At 34.3% G+C, this 17,629-nt stretch overlaps 7 protein-coding genes across 7 annotated transcripts; 4 read left to right on the top strand and 3 right to left on the bottom strand.

The window, feature by feature from the left end:
• The first annotated feature begins 7 nt into the window (after positions 1-7).
• Positions 8-1,776, top strand: O-fut2 (O-fucosyltransferase 2). Its single transcript, XM_014239968.3, has one exon. It carries the CDS (start codon positions 122-124, stop codon positions 1,505-1,507), a length of 1,386 nt encoding a protein of 461 aa, XP_014095443.2. The 5' UTR covers positions 8-121; the 3' UTR covers positions 1,508-1,776.
• A 2,086-nt stretch (positions 1,777-3,862) lies between these two features.
• Positions 3,863-6,654, bottom strand: Usf (upstream transcription factor usf). Its single transcript, XM_014239967.3, has 5 exons — positions 6,504-6,654; positions 6,146-6,380; positions 5,386-6,094; positions 5,017-5,297; positions 3,863-4,957 (listed from the first exon to the last, which is right to left on the bottom strand). Exons 2-5 carry the CDS (start codon positions 6,271-6,273, stop codon positions 4,636-4,638), a joined length of 1,440 nt encoding a protein of 479 aa, XP_014095442.3. The 5' UTR covers positions 6,274-6,380; positions 6,504-6,654; the 3' UTR covers positions 3,863-4,635.
• Positions 6,655-6,796: 142 nt separating this feature from the next.
• LOC106621227 (peptidyl-prolyl cis-trans isomerase G) lies at positions 6,797-8,101 on the top strand. The gene is made up of 4 exons (XM_036359563.2): positions 6,797-6,995; positions 7,076-7,190; positions 7,256-7,415; positions 7,482-8,101. Exons 1-4 carry the CDS (start codon positions 6,873-6,875, stop codon positions 8,026-8,028), a joined length of 945 nt encoding a protein of 314 aa, XP_036215456.2. The 5' UTR covers positions 6,797-6,872; the 3' UTR covers positions 8,029-8,101.
• On the bottom strand, positions 8,087-8,974 carry ND-18 (NADH:ubiquinone oxidoreductase subunit 18). The gene is made up of 3 exons (XM_014239975.3): positions 8,818-8,974; positions 8,441-8,764; positions 8,087-8,375 (listed from the first exon to the last, which is right to left on the bottom strand). The coding sequence occupies exons 1-3, from the start codon at positions 8,865-8,867 to the stop codon at positions 8,195-8,197; spliced, it is 555 nt and encodes a 184-aa protein (XP_014095450.2). The 5' UTR covers positions 8,868-8,974; the 3' UTR covers positions 8,087-8,194.
• A 29-nt stretch (positions 8,975-9,003) lies between these two features.
• On the top strand, positions 9,004-10,357 carry Arp6 (Actin-related protein 6). Its single transcript, XM_014239974.3, has one exon. It carries the CDS (start codon positions 9,118-9,120, stop codon positions 10,333-10,335), a length of 1,218 nt encoding a protein of 405 aa, XP_014095449.1. The 5' UTR covers positions 9,004-9,117; the 3' UTR covers positions 10,336-10,357.
• Positions 10,358-10,398: 41 nt separating this feature from the next.
• On the bottom strand, positions 10,399-11,535 carry MagR (Iron-sulfur cluster assembly 1 homolog MagR). The gene is made up of 5 exons (XM_014239976.3): positions 11,304-11,535; positions 11,166-11,219; positions 11,030-11,105; positions 10,899-10,973; positions 10,399-10,778 (listed from the first exon to the last, which is right to left on the bottom strand). Exons 1-5 carry the CDS (start codon positions 11,385-11,387, stop codon positions 10,675-10,677), a joined length of 393 nt encoding a protein of 130 aa, XP_014095451.1. The 5' UTR covers positions 11,388-11,535; the 3' UTR covers positions 10,399-10,674.
• A 148-nt stretch (positions 11,536-11,683) lies between these two features.
• Positions 11,684-16,442, top strand: temp (protein prenyltransferase alpha subunit repeat-containing protein tempura). Its single transcript, XM_036359538.2, has 3 exons — positions 11,684-12,729; positions 14,205-14,575; positions 14,757-16,442. The coding sequence occupies exons 1-3, from the start codon at positions 12,641-12,643 to the stop codon at positions 15,473-15,475; spliced, it is 1,179 nt and encodes a 392-aa protein (XP_036215431.2). The 5' UTR covers positions 11,684-12,640; the 3' UTR covers positions 15,476-16,442.
• The last annotated feature ends 1,187 nt before the right edge of the window (positions 16,443-17,629 follow it).

A 17,629-nucleotide genomic window follows, 5' to 3' on the forward strand; every position in this document is an offset into this window, starting at 1 on the left:
ACCTTGCCATCAGCTGTTAGGCAGGCCATTGAATGGCGACTGATAGTTGGTAAATTGCGCACTGATAACTAAATCTAATTAGTGTTTTAATGAATAAGTGCGTTGTAGCTGGCCGCTAAAAATGTGGCGTTTTCTATTCGTATCCAGCTGTGTGGTTTTATTATCCTTGGTTGCGTGTAACGATATATTAGACTACATTTCCAATAGTTGCGATAAACTTCAATATACATTCCGCTGGACCGACGTTCCTGCGACCGGTCAAAAATGTCCACAATCAATAGCTAAACTGCCAAACACCATTTATCTGCTTTACGACGTAAACCCGCCTGAAGGCTTCAATTTGCGTCGTGATGTCTACATACGTTTAGCGGTATTCGTACGCCAGTTGGCTAGCCGCAAACCTTTTCAAAATTTGCGTTTAGTGTTGCCGCCTTGGCGACGTTTAACTCATTGGAAATCTAGTCATCTGCAACAACATAGCCTACCTTGGGAACAGTTTTTTGATGTGGAAAGCATGCGACGCTACGCGCCTGTGCTCGACTTTCACGAATTTTTGACAGAGATCGCCCAGTTCGGTTTACAAGAACCACCTTACGTACAGGTTCAACAAGTGTTCCAGCTAATGAACTTTGACTACATGTTCGAACAAGACGTTTTCCATGAGAAGTTTCAATTCGAGCGCGATTGCCAAAAGGAACAGCACCTGCAAGGTTATCTGCTACAGCAGCCTATGCTGCTGGACAACGATTTTGTCTGCGTGCGCTATCAAGGCAGCGTGAATTTACTGGAACGTTTGCTGCGTCAACAATTGAAAAACAGCGTAGGACAGACGACGAACGATGTCAAAGTGTACGCCATACTCAACGCTGAGATTGTGCTGCACGATCAGTGGGGCGATAAGGAGTTTTGGCGCGCACGCCGTTCAATGCGCTTCGCTGAAACACTACAAGACATAGCTGTAGAGTATCGCGCGCGTGTACTAAATTCACATAAAGCCGAGGAGCGCGTGCAGCGACCACCGATGTGGGAGTTCGAACGCGCATATCGTGGCGCAGTGGGCGGTGACTATTTGGCGGTACACTTTCGACGTGGTGACTTTGTGCATTTGCGGCAAAGAAGCACACCCACATTAAAGTCGGCCGCCACACAAATACGCGAACAACTGCAATTACTCAATCTAACCACTGTCTATATAGCCACCGATACCACCGCTATGGAGTTGACCAATTTGAAGGCGTACTTGCAGCGTGTACGCGTGCGTCGCTTCACACCGGCAACGTTGACGCAAAAAGCGCTCATCAAGGATGGTGGTCAGGCAATAGTAGATCAAATAATATGTGCGCATGCGCGACACTTCATCGGCACATTTGAGAGCACATTCAGCTATCGTATATATGAGGAGCGTGAAATACTGGGATTTCCCAAACATAGCACCTTTAATACGCTCTGCAAGTATGCAACGCTGGAAGATTGCGAAAAGAATTCAGTTTGGCCGTTAGTCTACTAACAAACTCATTTGTAGGCATTTAATTGGTAGTTGAAAGCGAATTTTGTACTTCTACGCGCGTTGGCTCTAGCGGCTGACTGGCTATTTACTTAAGCATGCTAAAGTGGCACACTAACGCTGTGGTTTTTTATACAATTTTTTTTTTTTGTATAACTTTACAACCGTTTCCTCGCGCTTTGTTTGAGTTTGTCAGTATGTTCCATAATACTCGTTAATTAATAAAACTACTATATGTTTATTAAATTATAATAAAAAGCCAAGTTTTCGAATTCGCTATTTTTCTGAGGTAAACTTTATTACTTATTATGTGGTTTCAATCTCAAAATTTCAAAAATGTTTTTAGCTGTAATTTGCTTATAACTATAAGTATAGGAAATGCTACTTATAAACATTTAATAATTTGAATAATTAAAAAATTTAAATTTTCTCTGATCAATAACATTTGTATGTATGTATGTAGGCATTTCAAAAATGGTTAATATTTATGGTTTACGCTTTTATAAACATTATTTAACTAACAGTTTAATATTTTCTTTGTTTTATTGATATTTATTGATTTAACTTGTATAATATTGTGATAATGTTTATAATTTTGTTTATTTATATTAAATGTAGTTACCAACAAACTGCCGCCACATTGTATAACACTTGTGTCATTTCGCAAAAACTTTAACTACTTGTAAATAAGAAACAAAAATTTTGCTAGTAATAACTTCTAGTAGGTTGCTCGCACTAACACTAGTATGTACGTATGTGTATATTTTTATATGTAATTTTCAACGTTTTTATAAATGTTATATAAGGTAAAAGGCAAAAATTGCTTGCTTTACACTACAAACGCTTATAAAAACAACGATTTATTTTAAAACATTTTATGTTTACACTGCTTACCAAAAATGAGTGTAACGCGTCACAGCAAATATTGTTTAATGTGAACATTATTACTATTATTATTTGTTTTAGGTTATCACTTTAAACATACTTAAATTTATTACAATTTTTTTAGTTATCATAAGTAATATATACTATGTGTATATTTATATATATTTGACTTTGGCAGCCAGATAAAAATTTTTAGATAAATATTCATTGCTACATTTGAACAGTGTTGTTGTTACATAACGCTTAACAATGTTTTTGGAATCAGCTAAAACTTAAACACTAATAGAGTTTTCAAAAAGAAATATTTGCTTCACAATTTTTTACGAAAATTATATATTATATAATTGGAAATTTATTAATTATATTAATTGGAAATTATATATAATGGAGTCAATATTTTTATACGGCTTTATATTTTTTTACGAAAATTATATATAATTTTTGTGGAGTCTATATTTTTACACGGCTCTTAAGTTTTTTAAATTTCTCATTTATCTTTTTTAACTGCATAAATGTATTTATGCATATGTTAAACAGTGTGTATATATGCATATACTTCTTAATTGGAAAAAAAGAAAAATAAAAAATTAAAAATAAAAATATGTAACAACAGTGTTTAGAAAGTTGAAATGTATGTTTTTAAAAACAATTAAAAATTTAAAAAAATTTTAAATTTTCTATAAAAAAAAATACAGTTATATAGCATTTCTTTTGTAAATATTTAATATAAAGTTTTTTTTTTTTTTTTTTTAAATTATTGGTAGTTTAAACAACGTATTTGCGTTCCAATTTAAATTAAAAAAAAAAAAATTTTTTAAAAATTAAAAAAAAATATGTAATAGTGTTTAGAAAGTTGAAATGTATGTTTTTTTTTAATTTTGAAATTTAAGGTTTTTTTTTTAATTTGAAACGTCAAAAAAGAAACAAAAAAACAATACAGTTATAAAGCATTTTTTTGTAAATATTTAATATTAAGTTTATATTTTTTTATTTAAAAATTATTGGTAGTTTAAAAACGTATTTTGGTTCCAATTTAAATTTAAAAAAAAAAGTAAAAAATATTTAAAAAAAGTAAAAAATATATAAAAAAATGTAAAAAAAGTAAAAAATATTTAAAAAAAGTAAAAAATTAAAAACAAAATTGAAATTTATGTTTTTGTTTTTTTAGTTTGAAACGTCTGCTTTTTAACAACATTAAAAATTTTCTACAAAAAAATAATGCAGTTATACAGCATTTTTTTGTAAATATTTAATATTAAGTTTATATTTTTTTTGTTTTAAAAATTATTGGTAGTTTAAAAAACGTATTCCGTTTCAATTTAAATTCTAATGTTTTATAAACTCATTAGTTGCATGTAAGTAAAAAAAAATTTTTTTTTGGTGTAAATGTAATATTTGTTTACGCAAAAACACAAATTAAACCAGCAAAATTGTTCAATCTATAATTCTCAAAATTAATTTTTAACGCAGATATACAATTTAATAACTTTATTTAAAAAGTTAAGCATTTGTATTGTCAACTTAAATACTAAAATCTTAATAAAAAAAAAATTCAACTTAACTATTAAAATCTTAAATAAAAAAAAATAAAAATTGAACTTAAATATTATCCCTGATAAATCGTTTTAAATTCCATAAATTGCACATTAAACTTATATAACAAAATTTAAAAAGAAATGTATGCTTTGCATAATTCAACACACACATTTATACATGTACATATGTATATTTTGCTTATAAAACTTTGATTTTCGCTTAAATTTAAGCAACAAATGTTTTGTATATGGCTAGGTTTAGCATTTATATGTGTATATATGTATATATGTGAGAGTTATAGAGTTAGAGTAAAAGTGAGATTTAACTAAGCACTAATTAGAGGAAGCGCATATAATATGTATTAGAGAAGCACATAGTAACTAGAGCTTTAAATTGAATTACACATTTCAAGTTGATAGCTTTAGCGTAGTACAGTACCTAGTGATTTTTTTTAAATTTAAATATATATATTTAGTTATATTATTACAAACAGTATATTACGTTAACAATAATAGTGAAATAGTAAATTCTTTGCACTCGTACTGAGCAATGTATAGTGAGTGTCGTGTCAATAAATATAATATATAACAACTCGTTTAGCACTGCAGAAGCTTCAGCCTGTTAGTTGTACATTTGTAGCATCACTTCGATACAGTTATTTAAGTAAAAAAAAAAAATATATATATAATATATAACAAATGACTAAAATTCTAATCGACATAATCTCGTATGATTAACTCGCGTTTCGTGTACGTATTCGCGTTGCTTGTGTGTGGTGGAATATTGAGCGCGGCGAAAATGCTGTTGCCAGTGCCATCAGGGCTACTGCTGGCGCTGCCACCACCACCACTGCCATTGCTATTATTGCTATTTAAACTGTTTAAGGTTATATTGAAATTGTTATTGAAATTGCGCGTGTGTAAATTGGCGCTTGCGTTCGCTGCACGTTCGCGCTGCAATTTGTTTAATTCATTTTGTAAACGCTGATTGCTCAGACGCAGGTTCTCATTTTCGCTAAGGCACTCACGCAGACTGCAAAAATTAAAATTAAAATCAATTATTTCCACAACTTGACGTCAAATACTTCTTACCTCTTTAACTCGTCCTGCATGGTTTTGATATACTCGCAAGCTTTGATTAGTATTTGTGACTTGGAATCATTGGGCGGCGTGCGATTGCTGCTGTTATTGCTAGTACTCGTTTTGGCTGTCAACTGTTCCACTATGCCAATTTGTTGATTATTGTTGTTGTTGTTATTATTATTAACGCCTTCGGTCGGCAGCATTTCTTTCAGTTTAAAAATCCAATTGTTTATTTTATCGCGTCGCCGTCGTTCCACTTCGTTATGCGTTGCGCGTCGTTTATCATCGCGCTATATTATTATTGTAAGCGGCAAAGCAGATATAAGCAAATATAAAATAGCAACATATATATATGTATATAAATTTATACACGCCTACCTTTTTATACGCCTCTAATATGCAACTGCGCTTTGTACTATTGCCCTGTGTGTCTGGAACGCTAATGTTTGCTACCGCCGTGGCATTTCTATTTGCATTTGTACGCCCATCGCCAGTGACATTGACCGACTTGTTAGCGTTTATAAGCGGCTGCGGTGTATTACGCAGAATTTGCACACCATTGATTGTGGTTGTGGAAGTAGCAGCACTGCCGCATGCTGTAGACGTTACACAAGAGTCCGGCTCTAATTTAATTGATTCTATTGACTCGGTCGTTGGCGTATTTGTTGGTCCTTGCAATAACTCGCTTTCATCTGTGAGCATGTTGGGCACATTGTCTACATACTCCTTGACTATATAAATTTCGCAACCGTTCGATAGATGCATTGGCAGCGCAGCATTAAAAGTCGTAGTTGCACTATCACTGACAATGCTGCTGTTGTCAATATTATCGATATTGTGGGGTTGACGTTGTATTTGATTGACAAGGCGATATTGCAATGGCAAGGTTTGTGTTGCCTGAGTGCTACTACTGCATAAAGTATCAGCATGTTCTTGTTTAATCGGTGTCAGAGTACTGCCAATGGCTAGATATTCCTGCGACTCATTTGAGTTCTCATCACAGATTGTAAGAAATACATTTGTGGGTAACATACTAACCGAATTAGTGCTATTGGCACTCGCATTCGAAGAATTGCCCAAAAAGATACTACAAATATGTGTGAAATGAATTACGTAAATTATGTGTAGCAATACTTACTTTGGCGTGCCACCAATGCTGGACGTTATGTCAGTTGCATTCACAGAGCAGCTATTACTGATGCCAGCATCAATAGTTGCCGGCGCCAAAGACAACTCCAGTCGTGCTCGCTTATTCCTGTTATTCATACTGGTGTTCACTTCATACTACCCTTGGTATCCCTGTAATAATATGGTTTCGTCTGACGTCCAAAATGACCATCAAAACAAAATTATCTTTTCGCCTTGTATTTACACTGTGGGAAAATGTTATATGCATCGGATTACTTAAATTGTTTGTAATTATTGTTTACATATTGCGAAAAAATCACAAAAATTACATTCGTAAATAAACAACATTTTTCAATAACTTAGCTTACGTTTTGACTTTTTCGTTATGAAAACAATGAAGAAATGTCAAATGAAAATACATCTAATTGTAAATGTTGCCGTAAGTTTAAAATAGATTAAAAACAAAAATGAAATTTGAATGACCAATAATGTTATGATCGGAAAGCTTTATTAAAATTATCAATATGTAATAAAATAAATGTTAATTAAACGTGTTTTAAATAGATATTTAGTCGCAAAACATAAGAGTTTTTTGGGAGGCATTGTTGTGGAAATATTATGTATGTTTGAAAACCACTGAAGTATATTCTTGAGTCGTTGGTTTATTTATTTACTTTTTCAAAGTCAATGAAGGCAATAGGAAGTAAAATAAATTGCTTTTGTTAGTTATTTTAGTAATGTATGCACCAGATAAAGAGTTAACACCTGTCTCCAGTGATAACACACTTTCGGAATTCATCGATGAAAGCAAATCCCGATTAAATGTAATTTTAAAACGTCTTGAATGGCATATTGAACCGGTGAGTTGGTATATACCTTCAAATAAAACCAAAGAAGCGCTCAAAGTATTTACATATTTATATTTTTATTTTTTAATAAGGATACTGCCACGGATACTGCTTTGAGAAATGAGAAACAAAACGACAAACAACTGGTGATTGACTTCGAACCGGACTTTCCTCCAAGTTGTGCTTCTGACAATTTCTGTATTACCGGTATATACATTTATTTATTGTCCAATTTACTTACTGGTTTTGTTCATACGTTTATTTTTACATAGACGATGAGGAGTTACGGAAAGTGTTAGGCGTTCCAGATAAAGATGTTCCTAAAAGATTTTCAGACTTGCAGTTGAATTTTTCCCGGACGGAAAAGCTATCTCTATACGAGCATGTTATAGCAAACACCAATAAATATACAGAGCCAGAAATAACGGTCGGGTAAGTAGATGTCAATTTTGAAAAGTTTCAGGCACGATTTTATAAAAAATAAATTTGTTTTATAAGATCACTAGATCAGGGTTCTCTGACATTCGCCGAAATTGTGGCACAAAAGAAGCGAGAGACCAAAAAACGTCGTCGGTATCGGCGCAGTAAGCCAACACATATTGAAGAAGTTCGCGCCGTTGTAGACCTACAAATGCAATCTTTACAGCAATATCTTAAAGAAAAGGAATCGGAGGAGCGCATGAACCAGCTGATTGTAAATGAAAAATATAAGCCGAGAAGTGATAGAGATGGTAAATCGTCACGAGGAAGTAATGGTAGAATTCACACATCTGCAATACATCGCAATAAACAGCGAAGTAGAAGTAGAAGCAGAAGTTATGAGCCCAGAAGTCATAAGAAAAACAGACATAGAAGCCGCAGTGGAAGCAATCACCAGAGCAAAAAATATCGAAGGAATCGTAGCAGCAGTAAAAGCAGAAAACATCGCAACAGAAGCAGAAGCAAGAGTAGAAGAAAAACACATAAACGCCGCAGTAGGAGTCGCAGCCCGCCTTACCGTAGCAATAACAATAGAAATAAACTACATTATCGCCAAAGGGAATAGTATAGAGATAAGATGAATTTACAATATTTATATGTGCATATATTAAAACTAAATTAACTGTTGAGTTAAAGTATTTGTTGTATTTTTCATTATATGCCATGGTATTCCTTTAATGATATTTGAAAACTGCAAGAAAACCCTTCCGCATTTATTCTCCATTTAGTGCTTATTTCGTCGATGAGCGAGTGCGCCTATTCCAGTGGAAGTTCAAGCCATAATTTTTGACACGTTCTACTTTTGGTTTTTCCTCAGCATCAATAAACCAACGCCAACCATTGCGTTCACAGTGCTCAATTGCTTCTTCCTTGGAACCAAATGTTACTTCCAAATTCGATAATGGATCGCCGCTATAAAAAATATGTATATATATTTTTTTATTTCTATATAATACATGTAAGTTAGTTTCACATACGTTGAGGTCCAACCCATTAATGGATTTTCCCATCGTTCACGGTTGTCGAACTCAATCACCCAATGCTTCAAATTATCAGTACCACTTTGCATAGCATTTTTGGGTGGCAAGTGAATGCATACACGACGTGTTTTAATATGTTCCTCCGGCACTCCACTTATAGGGCTAAGATCGACCTTTGTGGGGACTGTGATAGCTCCGCTAAGTTTCTGTTTCCTCTCCAATTCCTCAGGTTGTGAGATTACTTCGGACACATCGATTGGTGGGGCATCGCGTGAGCCCACGGACGACATACAGCGACTACCATTGCTGATTGTTTTTGCCCTGTAGAGACATGAATATTGCACTGAATTTTTACTTTTGAAATATTCACTTACCAGTGAACTCCCTGGGGAGTTTTCGCTAAAATTTGACGCACAAAGGACATATTTAATGTGGCAAATAAGTAAGATTTCTATTATTACATAAAATTTTCCTTTTCTATTGCGAAAATTTGACAACTACTGAATTTAACGTCAAATAAATTTTGTTATTGTTCTGAAATGACATTTGTGCACTTAACTGTCAAAGTTAATTGTCAAATGAGTGTTGTTTATTCGTGTGTTGATTTTTGTTTATATGAAATTAGTTCGTCTGAATAGCGATATTATTTATTAAAACGATTTCGATTCATAAAAATGGATGCCGTTGTGTTGGATAATGGTGCATATACTGCCAAAATAGGTTTATCAACGCAAGATGATCCGTCTATTGTGCCCAACTGTATTATGAAGGCAAAAGCGGAACGAAGGCGTGCATTTATTGGTAGCCAAATTGACGAATGCCGGGATGCTTCCGGACTATTTTTTATACTGTGTTTTCAAAAGGGATATCTTCTAAACTGGGATATTCAGAAGACCGTTTGGGATCATATATTTAGCAACGAAGGAACCGGCATTTCCCTGGAAGATCGTCCTATAGTAATAACTGAACCACAACTAAATTTCCCCAGTATACAAGAAGCTATGATGGAAATACTCTTCGAAGAGTATCACTGCTCCGGAGTGCACAAGTGTACAACCGCTGAGTTGGCAGCATATAATTATGCAGCGGAAAGCGAAGAAAGCCCTTTGCAGGCACTGAATTGTGTTGTCATAGACGTTGGATATAGTTTTACCCACGTAGTTCCATTTGTGCGAGGACGGCGCATGGAACGTGGCATACGACGAGTCGAAGTTGGCGGCAAAGTGTTGACAAATCACTTAAAAGAACTTATTTCTTATCGACATTTAAATATGATGGACGAGTCGTATGTTGTTAATCAGATAAAAGAAGACGTTTGTTTTGTGTCACAAGATTTTAAGGATGACATGCGTGTGCATACAGCGGCCGAAAAGCGGGCAGAGGTAGTAGTAGAATATGTACTACCCGATTTTACGACAGTTAAACGTGGCTTTATACGCAATAAAGGAAAAAAAGAAAAAGAGTCTGAAAAGGAGGATAATGATAGAAATGAGGAAAGCGATCAGCAGTCGGTTCGACTTTGCAACGAACGTTTTACTGTGCCCGAATTACTTTTCAATCCCAGCGATGTGGGAATACAACAGGTTGGCATTCCGGAAGCTGTAATCGATTGTCTCAAAGATTGTCCTGTTTATTCGCACAGTGAGTTATTACGAAATATACTAATAATCGGTGGAAGTTCACTATTCCCGGGCTTTATACCGCGTTTAAAAGCCGAAATTCGCGCACTGGCACCTGATGATTTAGAAGTTTCATTAATTTTCCCAGATGATCCCATCTCTTATGGTTGGTATGGTGGTAAGGAATTGGCGGGTAGTGATGGTTTTAAAGACATGTTGCTTACCAGAGACGAGTACGAAGAGAACGGATATTCAGCGTGCAATGGCAAATAAATTAATTAAAAACCGTAAAAAATTATTGTTTTCTTTTGTTTCATATAGAGTACAACTTTGATATTCTGCTTGAAGTTTTAAAACGCTATTTATTTTCAATTGTTTATAGAACTAACATCTTTAAATATCTTCATATGTTTCAAATTATTTGAAAACCAAACATAATCACAACTAGTACTTAACCAAAATTTGTAAACTAATTTTAAGCAGACTTATGCTTAAGAGCGTTTAGTAGAGCTGCGAATCTTTCGAGTTTATTGTAATATACGAGCTCATAAGTTATGAAATCTAAACTGCTCGCTTAAATTACTATAATGTCCGTCAGTTTATTGCGAGTAATTAGAAGCTAAATGATTCGCCACATCCGCACGTACCTTTTATGTTGGGATTGTTAAAAACGAACTCGCTGGATAGTTGGGACTCGACAAAATCCATTTCGGTACCTAAAATAAAAGTTTATTGAACCCAAATAGTAAATATGCGGCGCAAAAGATAAGAAAATGTAAACAAGTTCGTCAGTAACGCGTTATATAAGTAATATTGTGTAAAAATAAAATTCTTACCGAGTAGAGACAATTGAGCCTTCTTATCAATAAACACTTTGACACCATCTTGTACAACTTCTTCGTCGAATTTATCTGCAAAGAGCCATACATCAAATGTATATCATGTGTCTTATTGATTTAACATTTACCTTTTTCTTTTGCATAGTCCAGCGTGTAGGAAAGCCCATTGCATCCGCGCTGCCGCACTCCTACCTTTAAACCTGTCTATAATTACCAGCAATAAATACTCTGTTGTCAATAAATCTATATAAGACATATACTTACACACTCCGGTTTATCTTTCAATAATTCTTTAATACGGTTTACTGCGGAATTTGTCTAAAAATAGTTTGTTTTTGCAAGAAATATATTATTTTTGATCACATATATGGGATAATTTCATCACAATATTTTTGAGCTTACCAGTGTAAGAGCTGCTCTTGTCGGCAACAATTTGCGTCCTTTCAGTGCACGCACTGTCGCTGTAGCCACCACTTTTGTTGACATCTTTTGTATGCGTTAATATTTCACTTTAAATTATACGATTGTTTGATGTAATCGTACGTTTACAATTTTATTCATAACAGCAAATTTTGTTATTTACTTCTCTTTTATCAGCAATCCGTTTCATAACGACCGTAAACGAGTGACAGACAACAGCTGTTTTAGGCGTTGCCAAGTTTTTTGTTTTTTTTTGAAGGGCGGAGTAATTGGTAACGCTGAGCCGTAATAGAATGCAAACATGTGTATTTTGACATTTGAGCGGAGTGTTTGACAGCATCTAAAATTTCTAGTGGGTTGGTGTTTCTGCGTTTAGTTGGGAATTGATAAATTTTATGTTAATTTATATTTCCAAGTTAATTAAATTGTAATCGTATACGAATCTATAGTGAGAGTATTGCAACCAAGTAAACGGTATTCAAATTAATGTGCGCTAAAATTGAATTCTGACATTTAAGGTTATTTCTTTAATTTGTGTGATTCTGATGCGCTGGAGCTTTACTCTGCATTCCTCATCTCGGTTATCGCAGAGTCGGTTATCATAGAGGCTTTTGTCCACGCTTGCGTGTTGTTTCGGTTTGCGTGTATGTTTATTTCTCGAGAAGTTCCATTAGGCGTCTCATATATGCATATAAAATAAATTATCGCGAATGCCAGAAATACGGCTTTGGAGAAATAGCTGCGGCATTGTGACGCTCAATAACACAAAATACGCGGGCATACACATACATACACGCACACACAGGAGAATTGTGGTCAATCGCGCAAATACAAATTGGTGAACAGACAGAAAAGACAATTCTGAACAAGAACGCTTGGAGTGTTGTATTTGTTGGATTGTGTTTTATTTAAATTGGAATTTACTATACTTTTTTTTTTAAACATTTTCTGCGGTTGTGTCGAGTGGATCGGTCGATCGGTTGTTTGCGCTGTGCTCAGCAGTTTTAGTTTGTTTTTCTTTCTTTGAAGCGACTAGTGCCGCGTTTTATAATTCTTTTAATACAAATTAATGAAACTAAAAATAAAACTAACAATATAAAAAACACGCAGAATAAACGTGCCGATATTTCATATCCACCAGGTACCACACCAATAGTAGCTGAAACTGCGGTGACATGAAAGCAGTTGGTAAAAGACCCCTTGAAAATTAAAAAAAAAAAACTTAAAACGCACAGCTAACATATCGCATAAACATAAAGTGAAAATTGTAATAAAATAAGACTAAAATTGATATCAAAGTGAGGTTTTTACAACACAACATGGATCTGGTTGCAGAAAATGAGAATGAGGTGTTATGCGAGAAAATTATTAATGACATACAAGCGGTATTTCTCAAGGACCCAGACCTGTAAGTTAAAAACCATACTTACCATATATTTGCATATAACTAGCAATTTCCTGTCAGTCGCATCTAAGCAAACAAAACATTCACGCATAGACGCACATTCGTATTCATATTCATTAATTAACAATAATAGGTTTAGTGTTTTTGTTGTTGTAATAGCATTAACTATACTAAAGAAATGCTTAGCTGTATATACTGTTTGGTGTTTCATTTAATTCCAATGTGTATTTTTTTTAAAATATTTTCGCTATACACTGTGCCTTAAAATTTGAATGTTTGACTAAAATTAATTTACCATACGTGTTAGTATTTCTTGTCTGTTATTATGCGAAATAGATGTGCGTAAAATTTAATTTTGTGTCGTGGAAGCCACTCAATTACATGCACGACCTATTTATACTGATTGTTTTAATAATTAAATACTATATATTGTGTACAAGTATGTGTATAGTGAGAAGTGTTTTTAGAGCATGAACGAAGAAATCGCTTAAATATAAAAATATGGGTATAAATGACAAATGTGCGCTATTTATTGAGCTGTTAATAAAAAAATAAATCCTGTTATGCTTTTGACTGCTATATTTTATTTTCAAATTAATTTAGTTATACAATTAAAAAAAAGTTTGCAACGCATTATTTAATGTTTTAAATATAACCTATTGGCGTTTGCAACATTATATCATTTGCTCTATATTTTACAATATTTTACGTTGTAAATATGTAAGTGCTGAACTCATATTTTTCATGCATGCTTGTACATACATTTATATTGTTTGTATGTATACATATTCAATTAACTATAACAACACAGCTATAACAGTCGCTTACAATTTTCATACATTATTCCCGCTTCATTGATATTAGCTATGCGAGTTAATTGATTTGATTGTGCACAAGCGGCGTCCCTATAGATGATAGCAGCGGCCCCTAGGCCACAGCCCACAGCCCGCAGCTCGCACTTTTGTGAACCAAGCATACACGTACAAATATCATACAACAAGTTCACTTAATGCAGGCACACGTATGCATTCTTGTGGTTGTCGGTTATCATTAGAATTTATTTGTATTCGCAATGAGCGACAAATGTTTGACCTTGTCATTCAATTTAGCTGGAGCAGGCTGTGTTGCGCTCGTAAGCATTCATTTAATTCATCTAATGCCTGCACTGGGAGGCAGTTGAAAAATTGTATGCACACATTAATAATAATAAATACATGGTTATGTTCATACATATGTTTGTGCTGTTATATAAGGGCAATTGTCATATTTTTGCATTATTTGCTTTTTTGTGTTTTTTGTGTTTTTGGTGTTTGTTTTTATTATTGCTACTCTAAATAATTATTCGACTTCACACATGTAAGTACATGCATACTGTCATACACACGCATTCATCTTGACATGCCAACACGCATTTACTGCAACATCGTCAAGTATTTGCACATTTAACTGACTTTTTCAAATATCTTACGTTATTTTAGCTCCACATTTGAAATCATACCGACCATTTTGAATCGCAACAAATCGCCCGTGGTCCATGCCGAACATCATCTGGGGCTGGAGTCGTGGTGTGTAAAACATGTATACGATCATGCGCACAAGGCGATAATTGGTTATCGGCGCCAGCATCAAACACGCTATCTGCAACACAGCGATGTGCTGCTGAAGTATCTGAATGTGGCGCTGCTAATTAATACGGATGTGGCCACATTCTGGAACATACGCCGCCAAATGGTGCAGACGAATCACTTGAAAATTAATTGCGAATTTAAATTCTCCGCGCTTATACTGTCGAAGAAGCCCAAATCGAGCGAAGCCTTCGCATATCGACGCTGGTTGTATTCGTTTCAGAGTGAGTACCCAGATAATGAGAGATTTTAGCGCAAATAAAGAAAGTGCCGCAAACTATTTGTGTGCTTACAGTATGTTGGAACTTGCCACAAATAGTTTGGCCACAAATAGTTTGCAAGGGTTCGCTTCTGGCTTTTATAACACATTGTTTTTGCTTTTAACTAAAATGCTCTCAATGACAGGTCACGACGCCATCGATTGGCCCAGTGAGTTTGGCATTTGTGACCGTTGCGCCGATCGCAGCGCGAATAATTACCACGCATGGACGCATCGCCAATGGGTGCTACAGAATGCGCCCGATCTGATACGCTCCGAATTGATGATAACCGAAAAGTTCATGCGTAAACACATTAGCGACTACAGCAGCTATCATTATCGCCAAACGCTGCTTGAGCGCGCCTACGCATTGTGCTACTACGAATCAAATGAGCTGGAACATTTACATAATTTGAAAGATTTGATTAGCTATTATCTGCAAGATGATTTGGAAATACTTAGCACAGTCGATGTCTTGCAAATAATGTTGCCCGGCGTCGATCGTGCAGCGCTGGGCGAACCACGGCTCAGCTCCTTTCTCTATTGCTGCAATTTGGCTGCGCACGATATACGTCTGTGTGACGATCAGAAGAATATGTATGGCGTGCGTGAATCATTCGAGAATCATAGACGCTCATCGTTGCGTTTCATTGTGGAGAATTGTGTGCGTTTGTTGTTGGGCGAATTGCCGGGTCTGTATTTGACGCCGCGTACATATGCGCAACTGCAGGAGTTCAATGCAGCGCTGAAGAAGTTCGATTATACAACCAATACATTTTTGTCGGCGCTTAAGCGTTCGGAGGCGCTTCTGGGCGACAGTCATCGCAAATGGTGTACAATTTTTTTGGGCTTTAATTATGCGTGAAGCGTGTGCAGCGCATGCGCAAATGGCAAATTATTGCTGTTTTTAGTGAACTCATTTTCGAGTTTTAGCGGCGAATTTGTCTTGCAAACAAGCATAGCAAGCAAGCTTTATTATTGTATATTGAAGGCAGGAAAATAAAAATTTGAAAAATTTGCTACCACTTACTACGTGCCACTTTCAAGGCTTTGCGTATTTTTAATTATCACGCAAAGGCAACATGAAACAACAACTAAAGTTATATATTTAATATCGTCATATAAGATATCTTATGTTGCCGCGACTATTGCTAGCAGAGCCTAAGGCCGTGGCTTAGCATTGTGCGCCAAAAATTGTAAGCATAATTACAATTTCTTTAAAACTGTTAAAGTTGACACCACTAGGTCAAAAAAAAAAAGTTCTTAAATTTGAAACAGAAAAATGCGTCTAATATATATATAATTATAGCTTAATTCATGATTTTTGTCAGTTTGTCAAACCGTTGTGTTTGTTTAGTGCTCATATAATGTTACTTTCTTACGCGTTGTATTCGTTACATAATACACATACATACATATAATATATACTTCTAGAAACTGCATTTATAATTTAACCTAAAGCTATGAAAAAAACTAAAATATTTTATACCATATCTATAGTTCACTACTACGCTGTCTACCACACTGTGCAAAAAACAAAAATAAAATATACATTTAAGTAATACTTGTATAATTAACTACACTTTCGCATAAGTATAAAGCTGTCATTTAAAAAATCAAAATTTTTGTTTCAACGCGTTGACAAACAAAAATACTTTTACACCAAATACTCTTGTAATTCAATAAATATATTGTATATTAAGTAAAGCAGCAGAAATATATAGTTAGCATTTAATAGAAAATTGTAGCATGAATTTAAAGGAATGTATGTTGTAAAGAAAATTTGTAAAATAAAAAAAAACAATATGTAAAAGAGACTATTTTGAAAAATATGCGTGTGTTTCATTTGCAACTAAGTCACAGCCAGCAGGTATAGTCGGATACCTTATAAAGCGCTTACATAAGTTATCAGCGAGACGAGCTGAGTTGATTTAGGCATGCGCGTATGCCTCATCGTCTGTATATACCTAATTTAGCCCGATTGTTCGAAGCTAAGTTCATTTTCCGTAGAAATTGTGTACATCGGCTCACTATAGCTCTAGCTGCCATACAAGCTGACCGATGTAAATCAAGCTCTTGTATGGAAACTTTTTTATATGTGAAGTGTATTATAGCATATATGTTTGTATCTAACATACTATTTTTATTTTTGTTATAGCATTTCATGCATAACAGCTATTTTATTTATTATTTTTAATTTTATTTGTACTTTTCAAGCTTTCAAAATTATATAAAATATTATTAAATTTCCTTTAGGGTTTCTCTTCCTTTTACACGCATACATAGGTATTAATTTAAAAATATATACATAAATCTCCTCTTGTATACTGAACGTAGCAGCTTTTTAGGCGCGCTTTTATTTGCTATATGTTTTCTTCATGTCTAAACAGGTATGGCAGTGCAAATATTGACTAACAACGTGTAGAAATTCATACACTCATTTCGATATATGCATTTATGTATATAAATATGTTTATTTACAATATAATTATACACATAAAGCAGATGTCTGTTACGCCAGTTCTCCACTCAATAATTCACGTGGGGCTTGTAGTGACCTCCACTCATATTTGCGTTGCTTTGCGTATTGATAAGAAGCACTGCCTGTAACTGTAAACCCAAATATCTGCATATTCTTATTTCATTACAACAACAACAACACATCGTAATTAACTTTTAAATTTCGTTTGTTTTCTAAATATAAATAGCAGTTTTCGATTTTTTTCTAGTTACTTTGTTTACTATACTACAACAACAACAACATTGTTATTAACATTTTGTTTTTCTAAATATTTAATTTTCGCTGTTTTTCTAATTTACATCTAATTTTTAAATTTATTTTATTATTCCACCTGGGCAGCGCGCCAAGTGCCGCTGTGCGCAAAATAAACAAATCTAAAAGAAGAAAATATTTAATAGAATATTAAGTTATGCACATATTGAAAGAAAACATACATACAAACATGTACATATATTACATGTACATATGTAAATGAGTGTATTAAGCGCTTGACAAAAT

This window comes from Bactrocera oleae, chromosome 5 (genome assembly GCF_042242935.1).
Source record: "Bactrocera oleae isolate idBacOlea1 chromosome 5, idBacOlea1, whole genome shotgun sequence".
Taxonomy (NCBI): domain Eukaryota; kingdom Metazoa; phylum Arthropoda; class Insecta; order Diptera; family Tephritidae; genus Bactrocera; species Bactrocera oleae.